Below are 25,754 nucleotides of genomic sequence, written 5' to 3'. Positions count from 1 at the left end.
GGCATGTGGGGTAAGGAAACTTGCCTAATGTTTCACCCTGTCTAGGAATCGATCCCAGGTCCTCTCGCTTGCGAGGCGAGCGCTCTAACCACTGAGCTATGGGCACAGTACGCTAACCACTACGCTAAACTCTCCCCTTCTTTGCTAATTTGAAAGTACAGTAGTTTGTTGTTTGAACTTCAACGACCAGCGATTAACAGTCTGATATCTCAAAATGTACTTTACATTTGTTTTTACTGGAATGTGCAATAAATAGCTGAGAGCATGTATTTCTGTACAGAATGCACTGCTGCTTACAGTTATAAACAAAACAGTGGTGGCAAATAGCAGATAAAAATAACCTTAAGAACCTATTTACAGCTGTAGATTTAAATGTTGTTAAAAGTATTTACAGAGTATTTAAACCATGATTGTTTGGCAGGACATTCTACAGAGACTCTGGTGTAAGGCTTCTGGCCAGACTGGCTCGTTCCGGCCCCATCTGCTGGCAGATATTGATCACGCAGATAAGGAGCAGGAACACCACCGCCAAATCATCCACTGCTCCCAGGATCGCCCCAAAGGCCTCGGGAATGCCATCGAGGGGGGAGGTGAGGCACAGGACGGCCCCGAAGGAACAAATGGCGATCCGCACGCAGAAGATCCACACCAGGCCGGACATGGTGAAGAGCTCCCTGAAAGCCATCTGGAGCACCAGGGGCGTGTCGTAGATGTAGTCTGCGAACTGAAGGCAAGGACGAGAGGTTTAAGAGAGAGCAGAGCAAAAACCAAACTAGACAGGGTGCTCAGAATGGGAAAGAAATGAGCGAACGAGCATCGGTGAGAATCGGAGAGAGTCAGGATTGGCCAACAATCCTGCAGAGAAAGTTGCTTGTTCATTTACTTCATTGGCACAAATTGGCCTCCGAGTTTGCCTTCCAAATTACACAGTCACTACACATTGCAGGAAAATCCTGTGAAGTGCTTTGAGACGTCTCAATGGTTTGATAAGGCCGTAAGATATAAAGTCGTGCAGAATGGTTCAAAATTCGTATTCAGTCAATTCGAAAACAGGTTCTTTTTAAGAATCAGGGAAAAATGCCTTTCAAAGTAAGATGGGATTGAAGGCTGTTCCTCAATTCTGTGCAATCTTAAATTTTAAGGCAAAACAGTCAATGTGACTTACAGGCCTCTGACTTTAATAATAATAATAATAATAATTCTTGGATTTGATCTAGCCCCTTATCACATTGTTGAGACATCTCAAAGCGCTTCACAGAATAGAAAGTGGACTGGCTGTAGTCCATAGCGCAGCCAGTTGCGCTATGCAGTGTCCCGCAAACGGTGGATTTTAAGTATGTTTCATCAGAGAGGAATAATTAATTCAAAATTTGTTGGTTGGGAGGGTGTATTCTGCTAAAAAGTATTTTTTTTGCTTCCTGGTGGGACGCAACACACACACACACACATACCATGAATAAACCATGCAGCAAGGAGCTCGGTTTAAGAATGCAGCAGGGAATGAAGGCTGGTGTCTCACTTCCCATTTTATTAGAGAATTTCGCTGTAAGATTTATCACTGAGGCCCCGTAAATTACATTTTCTGCGGGAGAAATTTCAATTACGGAACAATATTTTACAGGATAAATCACTTTGAGTCTAAAGGCTTTGATAAAGTAGCTTCGGACCCAGGAGAGAGATCAACATCGAGACTCGAGAAGACAGCCTCTCAGGTAATGAGTATTGACCTGGCTTGTCCCATCTGATTACACAGCTGCTGCTTTCTGTTGGCGCTATTGGAAAAGAGGAGGGAATTTCTCCCGCTGTTCTTTGCAGCAATCCCGGCAGATACATTGTTTGTCCACTTTCTTGCTGTTTGTGGGACCTTTGCTGTGCGCAAATTAATCGCCGCATCTACCTACAAATATATACAGTCACTGCACTTAATGGTAATTACCCGTGAAGTGGTTTGAGATGTTTAGATGTATATCAAATGCGAGAATTATTATTTCACCCTGCGATGCTGCTGGTGTGTTGCAGTGTTAGCAACGTCCCAACAAGGACAAAGCTCTAACTGCCCCGGTACGAGGAGTCTGAAGGCATCAGCCACTGATGGTGCTCTGAACATTGCAACGAAGTCCACAAACTACACAGTCACTCCACTTTACAGTAAGTCCAGTGAAGCGCTTTGAGACATCTTCCTGACATTAAATAATAATGATAATCCTCGCATTTGATATAGCGCCTTATCACGACTTTGAGACATCTCAAAGCATTCACAGGACATACTCATTATTTTATAAAGGGCTTCATAAGTAATTATTGTCAAATGTAATGCCTTTTTTTCCTGGCAAACGCGAACAGGGCTTTGCACCAGCTGATCCCACAAACAGCCATGAGATGAATGACCAATTAATCTGCTGTATTTGCCTACAAAAAGATGTCCCCTGCAGCCTCTGTGCAGGAAGAACTGCGAATGTCACTTCCTCACGCAGTACAAGGGGGTTATGCATAGAAAGTGCCACTGCTGTCACTTCCAGTGCATGAAAACACACAGGAAATGAAATGAGTGGCAAACTGATGCCCTGGAAAGCAACAACAACAACAACTTGCATTACATGGCACCTTTACTAAGGATAACATCTAGGAGCACTTTACAAAGTCAAGCCATTTTTTAGTGTGTGAAGTGAGCCAGGCAGTGGCAGATACCTAAGTCAACTTCGCTTTCAATTATCAAAGATACAGGTTAGAAAACAGACAACAGGGTAGGAAATAATATATATGCCTAGAAAATGGTATTTAATAGACCATAATGTCATTTTAGCCCAAACCTAAAAATGATAATCTCCCATTATCAGGCACATCCGACTCCCAAGGCATTTGCCAAGAAAAAAAAGTTGTTTCATTCACCTCGAGTCCTACCACTATTTGGAGTTTGTTGCAGAAGCCCCCAGCCCGGTGGGAGCTTGGCTGTGAACGCTCGCTGTGCTGTGGAGCGTTGCTAAATTCACAGTGTATCTGGGCAGGAAGTGAAGCGTTGCCTGATTTGGATGCTGAGATATGGCTTGAGCCGGCAGAGGGTTTAAAATGTATCAGCCGATCACTGACTCGCTTTCACATTGTGACTCTCACAGCCTGAGACTGGATCGAATCCCAGATCACAGAAATGAGAGGACAATGTGCTGATTACCCAGTGGGCAATCCCAGAGTGCCAACACATGTCATGGGTAACTGGGCGTCAAACCCAAACACTTAACCCTCTGAACACCGGAAACCTTTTCAAACCAAGAACCATTTTTTCCTAGGAGGAAAATATGTTTCGCCCATAAAATATACAGACAATTCACTTTATAGTATATCCTGTGAAGAGCTTTGAGACACCTTGAAGATGTGATAAGGCACCATATCAAATCAAATGCAAGGATTACTATTTACCTGTACAGAGCAATTGCTTCAACTATGATACATACTGCACGTCACCCCTTGAGCTCCTAAGGAATTAGTTAAACTCCCGGACATCTTTCCCCAAACGACTTGAAGTATCAAAGTCTTATTTGCATTCCATGTGATATTCATTGGCAATGGGCTACAGATTGCAGCTCCCCCACCACGCTTCCAGCCCACAGTTCAGCGATTATCAGGGTAGCCTATGCTTTTAAGTTTACTAAAATGTCGGGTGTCCTGCTAACCGTCAGTGGACAGTCAACATCCTGAAACAACTCTCATTCCACAGACATGGCTTGTCCAACCCAGGATGACATCTCCAACGCACTCTCTGGGGTCCCCAAGCCTTGGCTCTTTCTAACCTGCGCCTAATACTTTCCGGAATTAGGTAAGCAGAAGGAATCCCTCCAGGGAGAGAGAGAGAGAGCACATTCTAGCAATCTATCTCTGAGATTTCCATGTATAGGTGGGATGCATGGAAATCCCAGTTTGGTTTGGAGACCTTTAAGCAACGGTGATGGGTTTCCACATGTGACAGACACCCGGCTGACCAAAAAAAAAAGAAGTTACCAACCCACTTAAAAAAACACATATTCCAACGGCTTGGTGAGGTTATGCAGTGGGTTGCTGAGCCACACAGACCAGGTGCAAGGTCCCAGATTCAATTCCTGACCCGTGTTGAGTTAGCTGGTCTCAATGAGAACAGCATTTCGAGCTGCAATTGGCCTGAAGAGAAAACCAACTTGGGGTCCAACCACAGAGAAAACTGTTGGACTCCCACATGATCTCCCTTTCCCCTCCAATGGTAAAATAGCAGCTGACACTGTCATGCTGTCCACATAGAAAATAGCCACTTGATCTTCAGTGGAAGGAGTCTTACACATAAACCTTTTTTATTAAAACAAACTTGATTTGATTCTCAGGAGCTGCTGAAAACATCCCACTGAGTCAATCAAAGGGTTTAGAAATGTCTACAATTCACTCAATCCATTTCTTGTAGGTGGTGGTGTTGCGGGGGGGGGGGTTATTTAACCCCAGGTTTGCAACCCTTTCCAGCCCCACTTACAAAACAATCCCCAACATGGCACCACACAGTTGAAGTCAGTATATTCCTGTTTCGCATCCCTAATCCAGGGACTAAGGAGAACATTTACAATTTCTGTAAGTTTGTGAATGATGCTGCTCTTGCTCTGACCTTCTCTGCCCCCGTCCCCCCGAAACCCCCATCACCTATATTACATTATTTCATGTATAGTTCAAATTTACTGTTACGTTTGCCATAAGTACACAGTCGTCTTCGTTGACAGCAGTTCCCTGTTGAGCTCTTTGAGGTGTTTTATCAAATCTAATTTCACAGTCAGACTTGTGTGTGGGGTGGGGATGAGGGGTAGGATGAGGGTGTGTGGGTGGGGTGTGTGTGTGGGTGATGTGGATGAAGATGTGTGGGTGAGTGTATGTATGTGTGTGGGGTGTGTGTGGGTATGGGTGTATGTATGTGGGTGGGGTGTGAACGTGTGTGAGACGGGGTTGGGTATGGATGTGTGGGTGAGGGTGGGTGTGTGGAGGTGTGGGTATGGGTGTTTGGGGGATGGGTATGGGTGTGGGTGATGGTGGGTGTGTGGGTATGGATGTGAGGGTGAGGGTGAGTGTGTGGGGGGAATACTTACTGGCCGAGGCTGACCAGAACAGCGTTTGTTGTAATCCCGAATGTCTCGTGCAATGGACGTGCCTCGTTCTTCTTGATGACCTTCACAGAACAGAATATTGAGGAAGTTCACCTGGAAACATGAACACCAACAACAAATTACATTTAGAAAGCTCCTTTCACGTCGGGAGGATGTCCCAAGGCGCTGGGAACGGCAAAGGAGAACATTAGAACCAACCTGGCTAAACGGAGTTGAATTAGGCCCTTTGAGATGTTTACAGAGCTAAGTGGTTTACTCATAGATGTATGGAATACTCAGTTTGGATTGGATATTCTTAAGCATCGCGATGGCTTTGTGCATGTGTCAGACACCCGGCTGCAATTTTCCAGGCTGTGTTTGTTTATTAGTTTTTACGACCAGCCATGTTTTCTTTGCCACTCCAGATTTGACATTCATCGCAAACGTACCTTTTGCCTACACAGGGGGCAGCCCACAGCTCCTAACCAGGAACCGTGCCTCCAGTATTCGATTAAACACGATCCTGTTAATAAGACAACATTGCTGTTATTATTATTATTTTGGGGTAATAATTCCTTAAAAAAAAAATGGCCACTTCAATCCATAACTGTTTGAGGGACACTGCTGTGCTCAATCTGCTGCATTTCGTCCACAAAATATACAATTAACTCACTCTATAGTATAAAGTATGCAGTATATTTTGTGAAGCGCTTTGAGACATCTGGAAGATGTGATAAGGCGCTATATCAAATGCAAGGATTATTATTATTATTATACTATCTTCGAGAATTTGTCAGCAATGCCTGCCTGGAATCCGCATGGTAATGTTCCTAAGTTTGTGGGTTGAAGCCCAACGTTGGGACTTGGAATCACATAGTCTAAGTTGATGCTCCAATGCAGTGCTGGGGGTGTGTTTCATTGTTAGAAGTGCCGTCCTTCTGATGAGACATTAAACCGAGGCCCCGTTTGCCTGTTCAGGTAGGTGTTAAAGATCCTATGGCACTATTCGAAAAGAGAAAGGGAATTTCCCCCCTCTCTCTCTCGGTGTCAATCGCCATCAATCCCCCAAATAAAATTGGTCAGTCCATTTTATGGCTGTTTGTGGGACACTGCTGTGCATAACTGGCTGCTGTTTCACCCACACATTACAGTTAATTCACTTTATAATATATTCTGTGTGGCGCTTGGAGAAGTCTGTACGATGTGAGAAGGCGCTACATCAAATGCAAGGATTATTATTAATATTATAATTATTACCAACCAGATCAATAGTGCATTGGCTGTCAATTCCAACGCACAGCAGTGGCTAGCTTCAAATCAAGCCATTGTCAAACATCAATGGGAAAGGGGAGGCGAGGAGAGAGAATCACAAAGATACTCAATGCAATTTTCTCCCATAAAATGTTTGACACAATTATTACAAAGCAGAGTCCAAGGACAGCACCTTGCCTGGTGAGAGGGTGAGAGGAGTCCTGCTGGTTGTGGGTTAGACAGTGACCTTTGTTAGGCAGCACAGAAAGGTCTTTTGTAGAGAGAGATAACTGTGAATCTCACGGAATGACCTACAAACGGGAATCACATGATATTGCTAAATCATTTACCCGTCACACGAGTCAGCCACTACGTAAGAAAGCACTTTGGATGTAATCTAGTTGGAAGAACCCATTAACTCCTGCTGGGCACATATGTAAACTGAAACAGTGGCGTTGTTATTTTAGAAACACTGGAAGATTACCCAGTCGTGAGGTAGACGTCAAAGATCCCATGACACGATTGGAAAAGTAGAAGGGAGTTTCGCCCGGTTGTTCTGGTTGACTATAAGAGTCCTATAGCTCAATAGTTAGAGCACTCGCTTTGCAAGTGAGAGACCTGAGTTCAATTCCAGGCAGAGGGCGAAACCTTGGGCAAGTTTCCTTACTCCACACAGAGCCTAATAATAATCCCTCCAAAACAAAAACAATAATAAATTGGTCATTTTCAATCCACGACTGTTTGTGGGACATTGCTGTGCGCAATTGGCTGCCGCGTTCGCCCACAAATATAGTCAGTTTCACTTTACAGTGTGTTCTGTGAAGCGCTTTGGGACGTCCTCCCGACGTGAAAAGCGCTATATCAAATGCAAGGATTATTATTATTATTATTGCAGGTCTAGCCTGGATGAGTGAGTAATGAGGCTGTGTTTTACTTTTTGATTGGGCTGATATCATTAGAGAGGAGAGAGAGAGAGAAGCCGGGCTGGTTTATGAGAGTCACCTTAACCCTTAATAAATTAAATCACCGCTTTTTTCTCTACGATGTACAGTACATCTTTGTAGTGCATTGTAACCGAATGTAAGCAGCAGTTAGAACTGAAATGACACTGAGCGGACTGTGAGAGGCTGTGCCATTGCAGAAAAACGCACTCGCAGGATGACGAACGGAAATTGTCATCTTACCTACAAATCCCAACAAACCATTACACCTGGGTATTGCAAGCTTAGATAAGTTCCCTTACTCCTCACACCTCTGTTTACCTTGTAGTAAGTAGGAACCCGGTTGTTAGTTGATTGGTGGATCACCATCACAGGATAATAATCCCTCCAAAAAGAAATGCAGTCACTCATTGCCTCTGGCTGTAGGAGCTGATGCGTGCCTCCACCTGATAGCAGAGGGAGGGTGTCTATGGGGGGGATTGAGTGCATATCTGGTACAAATTACCAAAATGATTGATGGTGAAAGCCCCTGTAATGTAATCAGCAAATGATGCTCATAAAGCACTCAAGCTGCTCTCTCTCGTAGTTTAGGATTACAGCTGCGCCACTTGTTTAATTGATAGTCTTATTACTACCCGCCATCCATACTGCCACGCTCAGTTTCGAAGAGATTGTCTTACGTCCCTGCAAACACGAGGGGAGCAGGCGAGAGGAATAAGAGGTGGTGTGTGGGGGGTGGGGAGGGGGCTCGTGGGGTATATAAACACTGGCACAGCTGCTTCCATGCCGAATCATTCCATATAACTTGTGCTTTTTTTAACCTGATGTTAATTCTGCTCTCACAGGATCTAGTTAGTCTTCGAGGCAACTTGTGTGGCCATAACTATGGAGCTTAGTGGTTAGAGCGATCGCCTCGCGAACGAGATGACCTTGGTTCAATTTGCCGGGCAGGGCAACAACAACAACAAATTACATTTACATTTATAGAACGCCTTTCACGTTGGGAGAACATCCCAATGTGCTGAAAACCTTAGATGAGTTTCCTTACTCCACACGTGCTGTTTATCTAGCAGCAAGTAATAATCCCTCAAAAACAAAACCAACAAAGATTTGGTCAACTCAGTCCACGGCTGTTTGTGGGACACTGCTATGTGCAATAGCCATATTTCACCCACAAAATATACAGTCAATTCACTTTACAGTATATTCCGTGAAGCGCTTTGAGATGTCTCGAAGATGTGATAAGGCACTGTATCAAATGTAAGGATTATTATTATATATTTTTTCAACCGAGATGCAGCTCTGTTAGAGTCAGATCTCGTGTAACCTCTGCAGGCAAGACATCCAACATCCAATCCGTTTGATCATGTCTTGGCCACCTCCCTCCTACCTACCTCCCATCCTGCTAGAGCTCCCACTCTGTCAAGCGCTTTGAGGGTCTTTCCCTATGTGAGACTTTCTGTCATTGAGGACGGGGGGAAATCTAACCAGAACGAAAGCAAATAATTTGAAAAGAAAGAGAAGAATCTTACCAGTAGAATAAAATATAAACACGTTACAGCACAGCAGGGAAAGCACTTTCATAAAAGTGAAACCCACCACAAAACGAATGTCCACAGTTGGTTTCCACTGGATAAGAGGGTATCTGGAGACAGACTGGGCAGTGGGGCTCACTTTGCAAACCAGACCTTGGGTGGGTTTGCAATTCCTGAAAGAAAAATGACAAAAGTTCCACAATCCACCAATTTTCAAGCATGTTTTTGGTTGCAAAATGCCTCCAACTCAGTTTTCAATGGTAATCCTCACTTGGTAACAAATGAGGCTAATCTACAGAGTTGTTTCAGTAACATCAATAACAACAATAACTTGCCAATGGTGCCTTTCTGCCAATTGGCAGCGTCTCGAAGCGCTTAACAGTGGTGGAGGCTGATGCCAGGCTGGAGGGAGGGAGTGACTGTAAGCACGGTCGAAGAGAAGCTCTTCAGTCGTGATCTAAAAGAGGGGGAGGAGGGATTGGGAAAAGAGTTCTAAAGCTTCGGGTGTAGTGGCTGAAAGAACTCAAAGCCAATGAACAGATTTACAGTGGCTCAAGGCTAGAAGCTGAAAGATATTCACCCCTGTGTTCTAAGATGCCGTCCGAGGTGGAGGGCGCTATATAAATCCAAGTTGTTGTTGTTATTGTTGCTGTGTTACACCAGGTAACAGCTGAAATGGGATAAAAAGATCTGCCATGATCTAATAGAATTGGTGGAGTAGCTCAATCGGCTGAATGGCTTCCTGCTCAGATAAATTCCTCTACTGCTGCCTGAGACATTCTGTAATTTCATATTGTCTTGTGGAGCAAAAGGACTCAATGTTTGGTGTGTACTTTGTTATGGTATATTGAATGATTACTGAACTGTTAGGGTTACAATTGTACAACTCCTGGATTCAGATCCCGGCAAGGCGAAACCTTAGGCAGGTTTCCTTACTCCACATCCTCTGTTTACCTAGCAGTAAAGTAGGGACCCGGTTGTTAAGTCGATTGGCAGATTGCTTTTCTGGGGTAATAATCCCTTCTAAAAAATACAAAATAATAATTTGGTCACCCAATCCACGACTGTTTGTGGGACGCTGCTGTGCGCAATTGGCTGTCGCGTTTCGCCCACAAAATATACATTCAATTCACTTTACAGTATATTCTGCTAAGCGCTTTCAGACGTCTCAAAGACGTGATAAGGCACTGTATCAAATGCAAGGATTATTATTATTATTAATTGTGGATTGGGTGCAGTGCGTATATACTAAACTTCAACACTGAGATGATCTCGGTCTTCACAAGCAGTTCCTCTCAGTATGGCTCTACCCATACGGGTGGATCAAAACGAAGATTAATTGCTTCATAGATTACTCTTTTCTTCAAAATCATTGTAGGAATTACCTTAAATTGCACAGTGAAGATCATTTTATGATAATTTACTTTAGAATGAGTCTTGCCACACTTGTTAATGTGTCCTAAAGAAAAAGCTAAACTGAGCTGAGTGTACCTCGAGACAAAGTACCACTGAGATGGGAGAAAATTACAAAAATACACTCACTGAGTAAGGTTTGTGACACATCCCGCTGTTGATCCTTCGTTGACCCATGCTTTAGCCCTTCAGACTTTTTCCTTTCTCTTGTCTACAGCCAGGTCAAACCTGAAGGACAAACATGAGAGATAAGGTCAGGTTTACACTGCAGACTTATCTCCAGGAAAGAGTAAAAACACTAGCAAAAGCATTGATTTATACAGTATCTCCAGTTTTATTTCCGAATTCAGTTTTAGAATGATCTTGAATTTATAAGAACTGTATTAATATGGCCACAATTTCGGAAACTTGGACTCAAGCTCAGAAGAAGGAAGGGGAATAGGCAGTACAGATTAATTTTTCCTACACAGAGGTCAGCAAGTGTTTGGGATAGATAACAAAGACAGTCTCAGGAAGGAATTAGACAGCTATTTGTTAGGAATTGATTAAGTATGAGAGAGAATAGAATTTTGTATCCAATTTAATTTAGGATTGGCTAGTTGGTCTATCTAATATATTACTAAGTTTTTAAACTATTATACTGCTTGGATGTCCAATAAGATTAATATCCTGTTCCTTTTAAGCTCCATAAATAATAGTCTTATCACGTTAGTCCTCTAACTGCATTTTCACTGCATTGAAATCAAAATTCATTAAAGCCTACTCGTTCTTTCCTAAGGCCTTAAGCGTGTTGAGGACAAGCGAGAAAACCTGCAGGGCGAAACCTTAAGCAAGTTTCCTTACTCCACATGCCACATTACTTAACTGTAAGTAGGAACGCAGTTGTTAGTTGATTTGGCAGATTGTATTTCTGGGGGCATTAATCCCTTCAAAAAAATAAACAAACAAATAAATAATAATAATAATTTGGACACTCAATCCATGATATTGTTGTTTGCAATTGGCTGCAGTATTTCACCCACAGAAGATACAGTAATTCACTTTGCAGTGTATCCTGTGAAGCACCTTGTGATGTCTCAAAGACATGATAAGGAACTATATCAAATGCAAGGATTAATATTATTATTATAAAACTCTTCAGTGCTTCTCATCCTTCTGCTCCTCCAATTCACTGTGACGTATCTTGTTTTTTCTACAACTCTCCTCAGTCTTGATCAAGTTCTTATGGTTACCTCCCCCCTCCCTCTGCCCCTGGCTCTCTGTCAGACTCCACCACTGTCAAGCTGCGGGACACTGCCCCACGTGAAAGGCGCTGTGTAAAAGTAGATTGCTGTTTTTGGTTATTAGTCTGCAGTGTAAACCTTGTCTCTTCAACTAGGTTCCTCAATGAAAGAACCTTCATAAAGTTTCTTCAATTAATATCTATAGAGGACGGAATACTCGCACAAACTTCCCAACCCATATTTTCAAACTCAAGATTTTGGTTACGATGGAACTATGTTTCCATACGACCCTGCTCTTCGAAACTTATTGCATAAGGACACAAGAAATGCTAGACAAAAGAAGACCAAGGTCCATCTAGTTCACCGTGCACCTGCCTGATGGTCGCCCGCACATATGTCCCAAACTCTCCAATATACTATACCCCATAATGTTGTTTCCTGAAAGAAAACTATCTAATCTGTGTTTGAAAGAAACAACACATTCCCGCACATGTGCTCTTTATACACCGATCTCACTCCTCACAATACATTAATATTATTAATAATAATAATATTGGCAGCGATGCTCTCGTATTATTATTTTCTCCAATGCTCCCTTTGTTACTACACTTTGGAAATGTTTACTGCACTTCAGCATATGGTGTTATGTAATGAAGTGCGCATGAGAGCAGCTGTTAGATCGACCGTAAATATTTTCAGCTTCTTGTAACCCACGCCCTCTGTTAAAGAGTAAAGCTGTTGTAAACTCAGCAAAGTAATTGTCTCTAACTCACCAGCAAGTCAAGAGTTTAAACAGGAGCAGTGCACAACCAGAGGTTTAAACGCATGCGTTAACACTGTTCCTCAACCATCTTCTGTAGTTCAGTGGTTAGAACACTCGCCTCGCAAGCGAGAGACCTGGGTTTGATTCCCAATGGGGTAAAACAGTGGGCAAGTTTCTTACTCTGCAAGCCTCTGTTTACCTATTCGAAGTAGGAACCTGGTTATTAATTGATTGGTGAATCGCTTTTCCGGGGGTAATAGTTTCTTCAAAATAAATAATAATAATTTGGTCACTCAATCCACAACTATTTGTGGGATGTTGCTGTGCGCAATTGGCTGCTGCATTTTGCCCACAAAATATGCAATTAATTCACTTTACAGTATACTCTGTGAAGCGCTTTGAGACGTCTCGAAGTTGTGATCAGATGCTATATCAAATGCAAGGATTATTATTAGTATTATTATCCAGTGACCATGGTGTAAGGTCCTCGATTAGAGCTAATGGGATAAGAAGCCGTTTCTGCACAAAAGTAACTGAGAATGTGGAACGGACTACCTCAAAAGGACATAGATGCTAAACCTATTGAGATGCTCATGCAAGGATTATATTTAAAAGGGAAATAGATGGATACTTGGGAAGGGAATTGAAGTGATGTGGAGGAAAGCCAAGATAATGGTCTGAAACATCTGACTTGATGTAATCAAATGGCTTAACATGCTCGAAGGGCTGAAGTACCTACTCCTATTCCTATTTCTCTGCTTGAAAATGCTACTTCTCGGAACCAAATCAGTGAACTTGTAGGAAAGCAGCCACTGTTTTGCCCTCTTGTGACTTGCCTCCATTTGCCCCAGTTTTTAAGGAGATGCCCACTTGGCAGTACTTGGCATTAAAACTCTGTAATAATCTCTCTGCATAGTTTATCGTACAAGCTCAGGGATCTAGGAAGCAGCTTATTTAACAGGGCTTAGTTTTATTCCAGTAACAAAAGTCATCCTTTCATGTGATCTTTCTGAGCACTTGAAAGCAATGACTAAACATTATTGAGATAGTGCCAGCATTTACAATGCAGCCCACCATCACAGAGAATTCATTCTCGATCGATAATACCCTGATGCAATCATTAGCCCAACATTCGGAGAAATCGATATTTGGCTAATATTTACGTAACCAGTGAGTACATTATTTGGTTATTGGTTTCATTGACCAGAAGTCTCTTTATTTAGCCTGCGGAATAGTCACAACACTTTTCAGTGAATCCAGTGAAGGTTCTCTTGAGATGTTCTCTTGAGGTGAAAGGGATTATCTTATTGTTAACCAGAGCATTATTTCCTCAGATTTCTAGTGTGGCTTCTCATGTAGTGTCCAGCGATTTATTTTCCCGATCCACTGTGGGTATTAGATGTAATGCTGCTGTGAAATCCAGGGAATGTGCAAACTGTATATACTTTGGGATATGACATATGCAAGCAACTGCCAGGATGGTGGAAGGTGAACTGGATGGACCTTGGTCTTCTTTCATCTATCAATTCTTAAATTCTTAACGTCTTTCACTGTAAAGCTAGATTTAAAGTACACGTTCCGGACAAGTCATCACCAGGCTCAACAATTTGTGGGTGTGAGTCTGACTCTGTTGATAACGGTTTCGCTTCTAGGTTTGGATGATTATGAGTTCAAGGAAGCCCTATGCCAGATTTTAGCTCACAGTCTAGAATGATGCTCCAGCATAGTTCACTGGGAGTGTTGGATTGTCCTTCAGGTGAGAGGAGAATGGGATTAGGTTAGGCGGTTCTTGTGGAGGAGAGAAGTTTTGATGGGCACGATTCTAGGCTGTAAGTGATTCTTTCTCTGAGGTCCCATCACTCTGTTCAAGTGGACAATAAAGATCCCACGATGGGATTAGGAAATCACCACGATTTTGATACCGTTGTACCACGTAGGTACCTATCTGTGAAAAGGTCCAAATGTTCCAAGTGACCTCTCATCATTTAGTTACGATATTCAGGACAAACAGAGATGGTATCGAGAAGCGTTTACACCAAGCATGCCTAGCTCATACACCATAAATCATTCTTTATTAAGTGAAAACTCTTAAGGATATTCAACCCAGGTAACTAACTCATTCAACCAAGTCTTGAGTTCAGAATCTGATATGACCATTTTCACCTTTCCCTCCCTCCAATTATATTAAGTTATTGTATTCTCATGACGAACGTGTGATTTATCCATTTTCCTTTGAATGGTTAATTGAGTCAATATTTACAACCACAACAACAACTTGCATTTATATAGCACCGTTCACATGTCTCGGAGCGCTTAACAGTGGCTGAACCTGTCGCTGAGCCTGGGGAAGAGACCATTAACGGTTGAAGAGGAAGGAAGGTTCAATCATGATCTAAAAGTAGGGAATGAGGTGGCAAGTGGAAGGGAGATCGGTGGAGAGAGTTCTATCGTTTTGGGGCGTAGTGCCTGAAAGTGCGGCCACTGATGGTGGAGCAGAGGAGTCGAGGGACAAGCAGGTAGCCAGAGTCAGCCGAGCGGAGGCAGTGGAGTGGGGCAAAAGCAGATCAGAAAGGTAACAGCGGTTCCAAGGAGTGAAGGGATTTGTAGATGTAATGCATATACAGTAGACTACCCTGAAAATTAAAAAGAAAAATAATCCTTGCATTCAAAACAGCACCTTATCACATCGTTGGGATGTCTCAAAGTACTTCACAGGATATACTGTAAAGAGGATCAACTATTCTGTGGGTGAAATGCGGCAGTCCCACAAACAGTCATTGAGTGAGTGACCAATTTTATTTGGGTAATTGTCAGTCAGGACGCAGGGAGAAACTCCCCTCCTTTTTCGAACAGTGCCATGGGGTCTTTAATGTCCACCTGACCAGGCAAACGGGGCCTCAGTTTAACATCTCAGCCAAAGGACATCACCTCCATCAATGCAACACACCCACCTCCAACGCTGCGTTGGAGCGTCTTCTTAGACAATGTGGATGCGAGTCTCAATGTGGGGCTTGAACCCACAACCTTCTGACTCGGAGGCGAGAGCCCTACCACTGAGCACTGAGAAAGTCAATACTTTTTTTTGTGTGGCTATGATTCGCTCCATCATCTTACAGTCCCTCAATCTCCCAGCCTGCGCTGCTCTCTATCTCGCTTGAGGGCAGATAGCCTGAGCTCAGACCTCAGCCAGGACACACAGCAGCATTCTAGGAAGAGCTTCTTTTCCTCTCGTAACGTTGCTTCCGTTCGTCTCCTCCTCACAGGAAGGGAGGCTTGATGCCACATGGAGACCATTAACCTGAATAGCGCCAGTCTCAGTGACTGAGACTGAGACACAGTCTACGGCTCTTGAAACATCCTCCTGAACAGGCAGACTTTGCATCTCAACGACGGCAGCTCAAACACTGAAGCACTTGCCCCCAGCCACTGCACTAGAACGTCAACTTAGACTGTGAGTTCAAAGTCCCAATATTCTGATGCAACAGGTCCAAGTTGCTGTGACTTTGGTTTCTTGAAGCCACACTTAATAACAGTATAATTTTTGCATTTGATACAGCACCTTATCACGTCTTCAAGTCGTCTCAAAGCGCTTCACGGGATACACTGTGAAATGAATTATTTTGTGTACTTTACCGCAGCACTTTATGAACAAATATAGGACTGTCTAATTCATTGGCAATACAGTTTTTTTTAATACCGAGGTCATGAGTAGTCTGTGATCGTGATATAAAACCTGGCAACGTTTCTGTTTGTTTGATTCTTAGCATTTTTAGAACATGAAAAGGTAAAAAAAAATCCACTTTGACCCAGTTCGCCATCTGTAAGATTGGATGCACTTTATTACCTATTGCAAATCTGATCTAGTTTTTATTAGTTTCAGACTGATAAAATTCCAGCAGAGGAATTCGTGTTCATCTGACCTTTTTCAAGTAAAGAAATATCTTACACTGCTGTACAAATCGTTCTCGCTCGACTGAATTAATCACCAAATAAACTACCGAATGAATTCCCTCTTGGATTTGCTGATGCAATCTGCCACCATAGTCTATTCCACACATTCATCGCTCTTTGTTAAAATAACTAAGTCTGATCTGTCTGTCCACCTTCCCTCTTCTGAACTACTAGTCCACATTTACATTGACCGTACATTGACTGTAGTACCGTGTATAAAAATGCTTTATAAGATGGAGGGCAGGGGAGCGACTAAAAATGACAGCAAGAAATCTTAACACATCACCCCCTGCGTTGTCACCTGTACAGAGAAAGTTACGGTAGCAAATCGCGTCATTCAACAACAACAACAAATTACACTTGTATAGTGCCTTTCACGTCAGGAGGACATCCCAAAGCGCTCAATAAGGAAGCGATAAACACTTGGAAAAACTTGTTCTTAAAGCAAACCCAGGAACCACCCCCAAAAAAGATCTTTAAGTCTTTTTTATATATCAGACACAGCAGGACAGTGAATTGCTCCACATTCCAGACTAAATATAATTACTTCCGATGCAACAACCAGTTTCAGTTCTTACCTGTTGTCAATACGACCGGAACAGCAATGGTGCTGGTAAAGCATTCAGTGGGGGTGTGTTTACATATCTACATGTGTGTGTGTGTGTGTGTGTGCAATAGGAAAACCAGCTCAGCTCACCAGTTCTATCCAGTAATGTTGTGAGTCTGCGTCACCGACCCCTGTTCCGTATGACAGACCGCATCACCTTGGCTGCACATTAACGAGCCTCGAAAAGAAACACCCTCACAAAGAATTAATTCAGCACAGATTCAGAACAAAAGTAAACTGTGGCCTAATTTCCCCGAAAAGGTGGGGAGGGAGAGGGGGGAAGGGGTGGGGGGCAATGTTTTAGATTTATACTGATTTTGATTTCCTCAGTTAATGACTGACAGAATATGGAGGGTGATGAGGCAATTTACTGTGCAAATATTAACTTTGGCATGATGACTTTCATGAGGCAGCTGGAGGTATTTGGATCACGTGACAGCCAGATAATCCGCCAAAGAAGAGGGTGAATCTGTTAAATAAGGTTCCTAGGAGCACATCAATAACAAACTTTAGATAGGGAAACTAATACAGTCACTCCACTTTGCAGTGTATCCTGTGAAGCGCTTTCAGGTCCCTCCAATGTGAAAAGGTGCTGCATTAAATGCAAGGATTACTATCGAAAGGGTTTTGTGGGGTCCCATATCACATGGATATATATTTAAATATTCATCAAATAATGCAACTAAAACTTACTGTGTAACGCAAACATAAACGCTATCAGAAAAAGATAGAAGAAATAGGATATTAAACTAGCTTTTGAAACAGCACACGGTTTGCAGTTAATGTATTCCATTTTACTCCACAGTGGATTATATACTCCATACAGATTGTAGTAGCCGTCAATTTAAGTGGCATTTTTTATGACAATAATCACTACTCTTGGTATTTACTCACAAAACACAGTCACTCCACTTTACAGTGTATTCTGTGAGGCGCTTTGAGACGTCCCTCATATGTGAAAGGTGCTGTATCAAATGCAAGGATTATCATCAGAAGGGGTTGTGGTGTCCCATAGCACATGGATATACTTAAATATTTAGTGAATAATGCAACAGGCAATTAGAGAATGTAAATTGGTATCATTTAATAAAAGGTCATGTTCATTATTTTTTACCAATCCCAAAAAATTGCCATTCTTGTTGAAGAGAAGCACTCCAATAGCTGGAACTTATTTACACGATGCAAGGTGAGTTTGCTTCCAGGATGACACCAGAAATTATTATTATTAAAAACATCAACCGACAGGTTGAATCAAATTGACTCCAAATCAATATTTTTCTTCTTTTAGCTGAGCAATAATTCAAAGGGCAAACTCTGTCCTGAAGAAAGAAATTCTCAAATGAATGACCATAGAACAAGGCGGATAAAGCAGGTTTCATTGGGTAGAAAAATAGTGAGACGTGACGCGACAGTGGGAATATTTACATCAAGGGACAGACTGAGTAGCTAATCTGGGAATTTTATATTGCATCAGATTGCACCTAACTGAATCTTTCAAGGCTATACTGGTTTATTTCACCGGTTAGCTATAGTGAGGTGATTCAAGTGAGTTCATTTGCAAATCTCTTATCCTACCGCACAGAAATGGGCCATTACCCTTACCAACTCTTGAGTTGGTGCTTTTTATTCCACAAGCCGTCTAAACTAATCTCACTTTCCTCCTCAGGGCCCCTTAACCATTATTTTTTTGAGCAAAGGTTACCTGGGCAGGGCAAAACCTTAGGTCAGTTTCCTTACTCCACACGTCTCTGATTTTCTAGCAGTGAGTAGGAACCCGGTTGTTAAGTCGATTGTTGGATCGCTTTCTGTGGGCAATAATCCCTTAAAAAAAATGGTCACTCAATCCACGATTGTTTGTGGAACACTGTTGTACACAATTGGCTGCTGCGTTTTCACCCACAAGATACACACTCAATCCGCTCAATCCAATATTTTCTGAGAAGCGCTTAATATAGCGCCTTTATCAATGACATGATTAGGCTCTATATCAAATGGAAGGATTATTATTATTATTGAAGCCAGTGAATCAAATTGTAGCTTCAGTGCACTGCCCAGGTGGTGCCTGTGGCTCATTCGGTAGCGCTCGCACCTCTGAGTCCGAAGGTTGTGGGTTTGTGTCCCATGTTCTGAGATTGAACGCAGTCTAGTCTGACACTCCAGTGCAGTTTTGTGGAGGCCTGTACCGTTGGAGGCGCTGCCCTTTGGGTGAGATATTGCATTGGATTCTGTCTTTGCCTGTTTAGGTAGATGCTAAAGATCCCATGGCACAATGCGGAACGAGAAGGAAGCTTACCATGGTGTCTCGTACAACAATCCCCCAGATAAAATACATCTGTGGTTAGAGCTATTGCCTGGCAAGCGAGAGGCCTGGGTTTGATTCCCGGAAGGGCGAAATCTTGGGCAAGTTTCCTTACGCCACACGCCTGATAATAATCTCTCTAGAAAAAAAACAATAAAATTGGTCACTTGAATCCACGACTGTTTGTTATGGACGCTGCTGTGCGCAATTGGCTGCCGCATTTCACCCACAAAATGTACAGTCAATTCACTTTACAGTATATCCTGTGAAGCGTTTAGAGACGTCTCGAAGACATGAAAAGCGCTGTATAAAACCCGAGGATTATTTATCATTCACTTCATGACTCTTTGTGGGATATTACCAAAGCGTAAATTGACTGCTGACAAAACACAGTCACTAGACTTCATAGTAAAATTCTGTGAAGCACTTTGAGGCATTTTGTTGAGGCGATAAGGAGCTGTATCAAATATAAGTAAATATTTATTGATCCAAAAATAAATCAGTTGGGCAAAACAGCTGAGAATTTCTGTTAGCCTCCAAACATATCCCGTTTAGAAGTTTCCAATTGAAAATCTGGGGACGGTTTTCTGGGTTTGTTTCGAAAAAAGAGTGCAGTTTTTTTTTATATAAAAATGTTTAAAGAAAATCCACAGCCATTTGGAATAATATTTCGTTCGGGTGATTCTTAACAAATCGTGAGGCTCACAGATTACAAAAAAAAAAGGAATGAGCTGACGATTGGGGGCAGTCAAACTTTAGTCATCAGCCAAAAAAGAAAAGAAATTGCACATGACCTCGAATAGGTTTCCCATTGCAAAAGGGTTTGATGAGTGAGTGAGTGAGTGAGTGAGTGAGTGAGACAGAAACAAGTCATTTCTATCATAACTGCAGCACATAAAAAAGACAATTATAAAGTTGCCCACTTTTTTCCTCTTTATTCTCACACATTTTCACGCCTCGCCTTTTTTTTTATAGTTTTTTAATTGGATTTCCCCCCTCTCCATCCTTTCCCAAAAGATTAATTTTTCCCCACCTCTTATTTTTTTTTGAATTTTAAATAAACAAAGCCTTGGGGTGGGGGGTGGGGGGGGGGACAGAAAACAACAAGGGGGGGGGATAATTTGGGAGGGGGGTGGAGGGTTTGGGAGGAGGAGAGGGGGGAGGGGGAGGGGGAGAGGGGTGGAGGGGGGGAGAGAGAGAGAGAAGCAGTGAGAGGGGTTGGGGGAGAGAAAGAGAGAGTGAAGGAGGCAGAGAAGGAGTGGGGAGAGGGGGGGGAGAGTGGAGGGGGAGAGAGAGAGAAGCAGAGAGAGGGGAGGGGGGGGAGAGAGGGGGGAGAGAGAGTGGAGGGGGGGGAGAGAGAGAGAGGCAGAGAGGAGGGGGGAGAGAGAAAGTGAAGGAGGCAAAGAAGGGAGGGGGGAGATAGAGGGGAGGGGGAGAGAAAGGGGGGAGGAGAGAGAGAAGCAGAGAGGAGGGGAGGGGGGAGAGAAAGGGGGGAGGAGAGAGAGAAGCAGAGAGGAGGGGGGAGGAGTGGGGAGAGGGGGGAGGAGTGGCGGGGAGAGGAGTGGGGGGGGGAGAGAGAGGAGAGGGAGGGAGGAGTGGGGGAGGGGAGAGGGGGGGAGGGGGAGGGAGGGGAGGGAGGAGTGGGGGGAGGGGAGAGGGGGGGGAGGAGTGGGAGAGGGAGGGAGCGTGGGGAGAGGGGGGGAGAGGGGGAGGAGTGGGGAGGGGGGCGAGAGTGGGGGGAGGGGGGAGATGGGGGGAGGGGGAGGAGGAGGGGGGGAGAGGGAGGGAGTGGGGAGAGGAGGGGGGAGGAGGGGAGGGGGGGGGAGGGGAGAGGGGGGAGGGGAGAGGGGGAGGGGGGGAGGGGGGGGGGAGGGGGAGGGAGAGGGGAGGGGGGGAGGGAGTGGGGGAGAGGGGGGGGGGAGGGGGAGAGGGAGGGCGAGGGAGGAGGAAGGGGGAGGGGAGGGACCGCAGTAAGTAGGAACCCGGTTGTTAGTCGATTGATGGATCACTTTTTCGGGGGTAATAATCCCTTCGAAAAAAAATAATAATTAAGTAGACACTTCAATCCACGACTGTTTGTGGGCCGCTGCTGTGTGCAATTGGCTGCCGCGTTTTGCCCACAAAATATACAGACAATTTGCTTTACAGTGAATATCCTGTGAAGCGCTTTGAGACGTCTCAACGACTCGAAAAGGCGTTGTATCAAATGTGAGGATTATTATGATGAGGAGGATGATGATTGACGAGGTTAGGATCTTCCACCGAATTATTTTGTCTTCTCTTCAGATTATACTTTCCCAAAGGAGAGTCATTCTGGCTCCGTGTTCCACCTGACTCGGGAGCACCTGGAGCTGCTGGTGATTTGGTCGCACTGTCACGGTAACCAGTGCACCTTCGCGCCCACCTGGCGGGAGATCACGGAGGAGCACCAGACCGGCTTGCTGACTGTGCTGTGGGAGTGCGAGGCTGGGCACTCCTACCACTGGTGGACGGGGGGTGTGTGCCGATCGGAGTGCGACCAGGACCAGACCCCGGCCAAACACAAGCCCTCGGATGACTCCGCGCAGGCCAGGAAACCGCAGAGGATGAAGCTGGACGACGGGGACATCATGGAGGAGATCGACTCGCTGGATGGCTGCTGCAAGCCCTTCCTCACGGCCGACGGGAAGCCCATCCGGAACGGGGCCTCGGCTCGGCACCTCTCCCGGTCCCGATCTCCCTCCCCCTCCCAGCTCCCCTGGCGGGACCCTGGGTACGGCGACGACAGGGGCAAGTCGGGCACCGATGGGGTGAAGAAACCCGACGTCCTGTACATCAAAACCGAAAAGGAGGAAACCTCGGGCTACAGTGACCCGACCGAGGTCAAGGTGGAGGGTCGCAGCCAGAGCCGAGGCCCAAGGAAGTACCACCCAGGAGAGAAGCCCTTGGGGGCCGGCCAGGGCCAGGCAGCAGCCGCCGAGTCCCCCGACGGCTGCAGGAAGCGTCCCTCGTCGGCGGCCGACAGCTCGGGCTTCGCGGCGCACTGCAGCAATGGTAAAGTACACGTGGGCGAAGTGCACCATTCGCCGTACCCCGTGCCCAGGCAGCCCGGGGGCACGGCCCACAGCACAACCAAGTCACCAGGGATCAGCGGGGCCACCAAGCCAGCTAACCACAGCCAGAGCTCGGCCAGCACCGAGCTGCTCCTGGACTCCGGGTACGGCAGGAATTCTGACATGAGCAACGCTGAGCTGGACTGCGAGACTTCGATTCCGTGCACCCAAGAAGGGGTGCTAGGTAAGCAGGTATTTTTTTCCCCCCCACACCACCTTCCCACAGGATCGGGAGGAGACCATTCAGCCCCTGAAGCCTGTTCCGCCATTCTATTCGATCATGACTGATCTGTAACTCCACTCCATTTTACGCCCCCCCACCACGCCCCCCACCAACACCCCCCAGAGCTGAGCTGTCATCCCCTGGCACATAAGAGTAATTCTTAATTGATGCAGTCCGAGTTTCTAAACTTAAAGCACATTTTACCCCTCATTATACCATAAAGTAAAATGTAGGTACATTCTATGTTTGCCCAGCCGGGTGTATGACACACATGGAAACCCATCACCGTTGCTGAAGAGCATCGAGACCAAGCTGAGAATTCCCTGCATTTCACCAACACGTGGAAATCCCTGCGATAGATTGTTGGAATGGACTGCGCCCTCTCTCTCTCTCCCTGGAGGGACAGACCCTGCTTACCTAATTGAGGAAAGTATTAGGCGCAGGTTGGCGAGAGCCCAGGCTTGTGGGGTCTAACCAGCAGGTGCATTTAGCAAAGGAACACAGAATAAGTTGTATTCAAAGCACCTGTATTGCACTGGAGTAACCAAATGTTTCCCTCCCATCACCCGCTTTCCTGGCAGAGTTCTTGCACACCGTTCTGAAGACTGAGGTGGTGGATGAAATCTATTCCAGTGTCCGTTTGGCGAACGAGAGTGACGTGGAGGTTCTGACAGAGAACCTGAGTGGCAAAGAAGCCTTACTCCTGGATTCCAGCATCCAGACCAACGCCAGGCTGTATTTCAGCACGGGTGGCTGGGCTGCTTTGTCAGCCACGCTGGAGGTACTGGGAGGTGAGTGAGCTTTCACACGAACAACAACAACAACTTGCATTTATATAGCGCCCCTCACACAGCGGAGCGTCCCCGAGCTCTTTACAATGTAGTTCCTTCTCCCACTTTATCATAGACATAACTTTTTCTCCTCCCCACCCCCCACCCAACATCCTCCCACCCCCAAGTTGGCACTCAAAATATATTGACTTGTAACCATAACCAGGGTCAGTTTGGTCGAATGTTATGATAATAATATAATAATAAACCTTGCACTTGATATAGCCTCTTATCCCTCCAAAAAAACAAAACAATAATAAATTGGTCATTTTCAATCCACGACTGTTGGTGGGACATTGCTGTGCGCAATTGGCTGCCGCGTTTCACCCAAAATATGCGGTCAATTTCACTTTGCAGTCTATTCTGTGAAGCACTTTGAGACGTCGAGAAGATGTGAAAAGCGCGATATCAAATGCAAGGATTACTATTACTATCACGTCGTTGAGATGTCTCAAGCTGCTGCACAGGCTGTACTGTAAAGTGTAGTGACTGTGTATTTTGCGGGCGAAATTTGGCAGCCAATTGCACGCGGCAGCGTCCCACAAACAGCCGTGGGTTGAGTGACTGGGTTTTCAACTCCCCTCTCGACTCTCTACCCTCCTCGCTCCCTCCCTTCCCTCCCCTCACCTGACCATTTCCCCCCAATGCTCGGGTCCTGACCCAACTGTAGCGCCTCGGGACGTCCTCCCGACGTGAAAGGCGCTCTATAAATGCAATCTTGTTGTTGTTGTTTATTTTGGGGTGTGGCAAGCGCTGTGCTGTGTGGATGTAAATTTGTATTGTATTGTGTGGAGCAAAATTTTCAACAGGGTCACTTTTTCCCCTCCTAAGTTTCAGATTCGACGTCGGAATTAATGGTCATTAACCCGTACACACTGAACGCTGAAATTATGGATGAAGGTAAGGTGCAAATTTGTTCTAAAAACACCTCGAGGTGGAGAGAACTGCAGCAGATACGGGAAACTTGTGGCAACCCATAATGCTGAGTGTTAACACCACGAAAGCTTTAAACCATAAAAATGCTCGTGTCAACTATATATTTGTTTTCCAAATTGATTTTCTCCAGATATGCCTCTGGTTACAGTCAGTACTTGTTAACAGAACACCACATTGATTTTTGTTTGTTTGACAATGCAGTGGCAACATTCATGTCCATTTGAGAAGGAAGAGTTTAATTTAGGTTAATAAAGGTGATATTAACAGTTCCCCCGGGACAGGGAGGGTAAAATACCAGCCAGGGATTTGGGTCTTGGATCACTACCTGGAGTGATGGACTTGCTTATGTATATATGGTCTGCACAGGGTTTAGGTATCGTATCAGCCTGGCTGATTTGGTAGCGTTCTCGCTTCTGAGTCAGAAGTTTGAGATGTTCAGCCTATTGGAAGGATCCCGTAAAAATAAATGCAGATTGTAATGTTCTAAAATTACCCTCCTGAACCCTGAACCTAAAACAACAACAACAAAATTACATTTGTATAGCGCCTTTCACGTCGGGAGGATGTCCCAAGGTGCTGGACGGACAGAGTTTCAGACCCAAGCTGGGGGTCAGGGTGGGGGAGGGTGGAAGTTAGGGGGGGAAACAGGGAGATCGAAAGCATGGGCGAGTAGCAGGGTCTTGAGATGGGTCTTGAAGGTGGCGAGGCGGAGGGACTGCGGGATGCGGGAAAACCTTTGAACCCATGCCTTCTTGTCCTGCGGATCTGACTATTAATAATAATAATTATTAACTATTAATAATAATAATAACAGATTAAGCATAACCGTGAGGTTATGCTTAATCTATACAAAACACTGGTTAGGTCTCAGCTGGAGTACTGCGTCCTGTTCTGGGCACCGTACCTCAGGAAGGATATTAAGGCACTGGAAAGGGTGCAGAGGAGATTCACGAGAATGATACCAGGAAATGGGGAACCTTAGCTATGAGGACAGGCTGGAGAAGTTAGGACTTTTCCCATTAGAGCAGAGAAGGTTACACGGGGACCTGATAGAGGTCTTCAAGATCATGAAAGGTTTCAACAGGCGAGATAGGGAAAAGCTGTTGCCGCTGGTAGGTGTGTCTGTGACTCATGGTCACAGTCTTAAGATATCTACCAAAAGAAGCAGAAAGGAGGTTAGAAGAAATGTTTTCACTCAGCAAATGGTTAGAATTTGGAATGATCCGCCCGAAAGGGCAGTGAAGTCCGATTCGATAACAGCTTTTAAGAGAGAACTGCATAGGTATCTGGGGAAGACGGGTTTGCAGGGTTATGGAGAGAAAGCTGGTGAGTCGAATTCAAGATCCTCATCCTCACCTACAAGGCCATTCACGGCCTCGCTCCCTCCTACCTCTCCGACCTACTATCCCCCTACCTACCTGCCCGTACCCTCCGTTCCTCTGGCTCTGGTCTGCTCCACATCCCCCGCCCCAACCGCCCTACCATCGGTGGTCGGGCCTTCAGCCTCTCAGCCCCGAGGCTCTGGAACTCCATCCCCCAGTACCTTCGCCGCTTCCTCCCTTTCCTCCTTCAATGCCGGTCTCAAAACCTTTCTCTTGACCGA

The 25,754-nt window shown here is 44.9% G+C and overlaps 2 protein-coding genes across 4 annotated transcripts in view; one reads left to right on the top strand and one right to left on the bottom strand.

Moving 5' to 3' along the window:
- Window positions 1–217: 217 nt before the first annotated feature.
- Window positions 218–17,020, bottom strand: LOC103185276 (E3 ubiquitin-protein ligase RNF170-like). 3 transcript variants are annotated; one of them, XM_007903689.1, is made up of 6 exons: window positions 16,862–17,020; window positions 10,357–10,455; window positions 8,879–8,987; window positions 5,537–5,610; window positions 5,091–5,201; window positions 218–724 (listed from the first exon to the last, which is right to left on the bottom strand). In XM_007903689.1, exons 2-6 carry the CDS (start codon window positions 10,402–10,404, stop codon window positions 428–430), a joined length of 639 nt encoding a protein of 212 aa, XP_007901880.1. In that variant the 5' UTR covers window positions 10,405–10,455; window positions 16,862–17,020; the 3' UTR covers window positions 218–427. The 3 variants fall into 3 exon arrangements, with proteins under 3 accessions (XP_007901880.1, XP_007901881.1, XP_007901882.1); XM_007903690.2 differs by lacking the exon at window positions 16,862–17,020 and adding an exon at window positions 16,743–16,839; XM_007903691.1 differs by lacking the exon at window positions 16,862–17,020 and adding an exon at window positions 15,395–15,517.
- A 930-nt stretch (window positions 17,021–17,950) lies between these two features.
- LOC103185275 overlaps window positions 17,951–25,754 on the top strand; it is a 14,125-nt gene continuing 6,321 nt past the window's right edge. Inside the window, exons 1-4 of the mRNA XM_042334928.1 lie at window positions 17,951–17,957; window positions 21,357–22,346; window positions 22,967–23,176; window positions 24,053–24,115. Coding sequence (XP_042190862.1) covers window positions 17,951–17,957; window positions 21,357–22,346; window positions 22,967–23,176; window positions 24,053–24,115 — 1,270 coding nt within the window. The remainder of the gene's footprint in view (window positions 17,958–21,356; window positions 22,347–22,966; window positions 23,177–24,052; window positions 24,116–25,754) is intronic.

The sequence above is a fragment of the Callorhinchus milii genome, unplaced genomic scaffold, assembly GCF_018977255.1.
Source record: "Callorhinchus milii isolate IMCB2004 unplaced genomic scaffold, IMCB_Cmil_1.0 Scaffold5, whole genome shotgun sequence".
Taxonomy (NCBI): domain Eukaryota; kingdom Metazoa; phylum Chordata; class Chondrichthyes; order Chimaeriformes; family Callorhinchidae; genus Callorhinchus; species Callorhinchus milii.
The sequence above is the reverse complement of the archived record's forward strand: the minus strand, read 5'-3'. Positions and strand labels throughout refer to the sequence as shown.

Coding starts and splice junctions, on each gene's coding strand:
- LOC103185276 (XM_007903689.1), bottom strand. CDS start 10,404: ATGGGTCAACGAAGGATCAACAGCGGGATGTGTCACAAACCTTACTCA. Junction 8,988..10,356: donor TGTGTCACAAACCTTACTCA/GTGAGTGTATTT, acceptor TTTTTCTTTCAG/GAATTGCAAACCCACCCAAG. Junction 5,202..5,536: donor GCCCCCTGTGTAGGCAAAAG/GTACGTTTGCGA, acceptor TCATGTTTCCAG/GTGAACTTCCTCAATATTCT.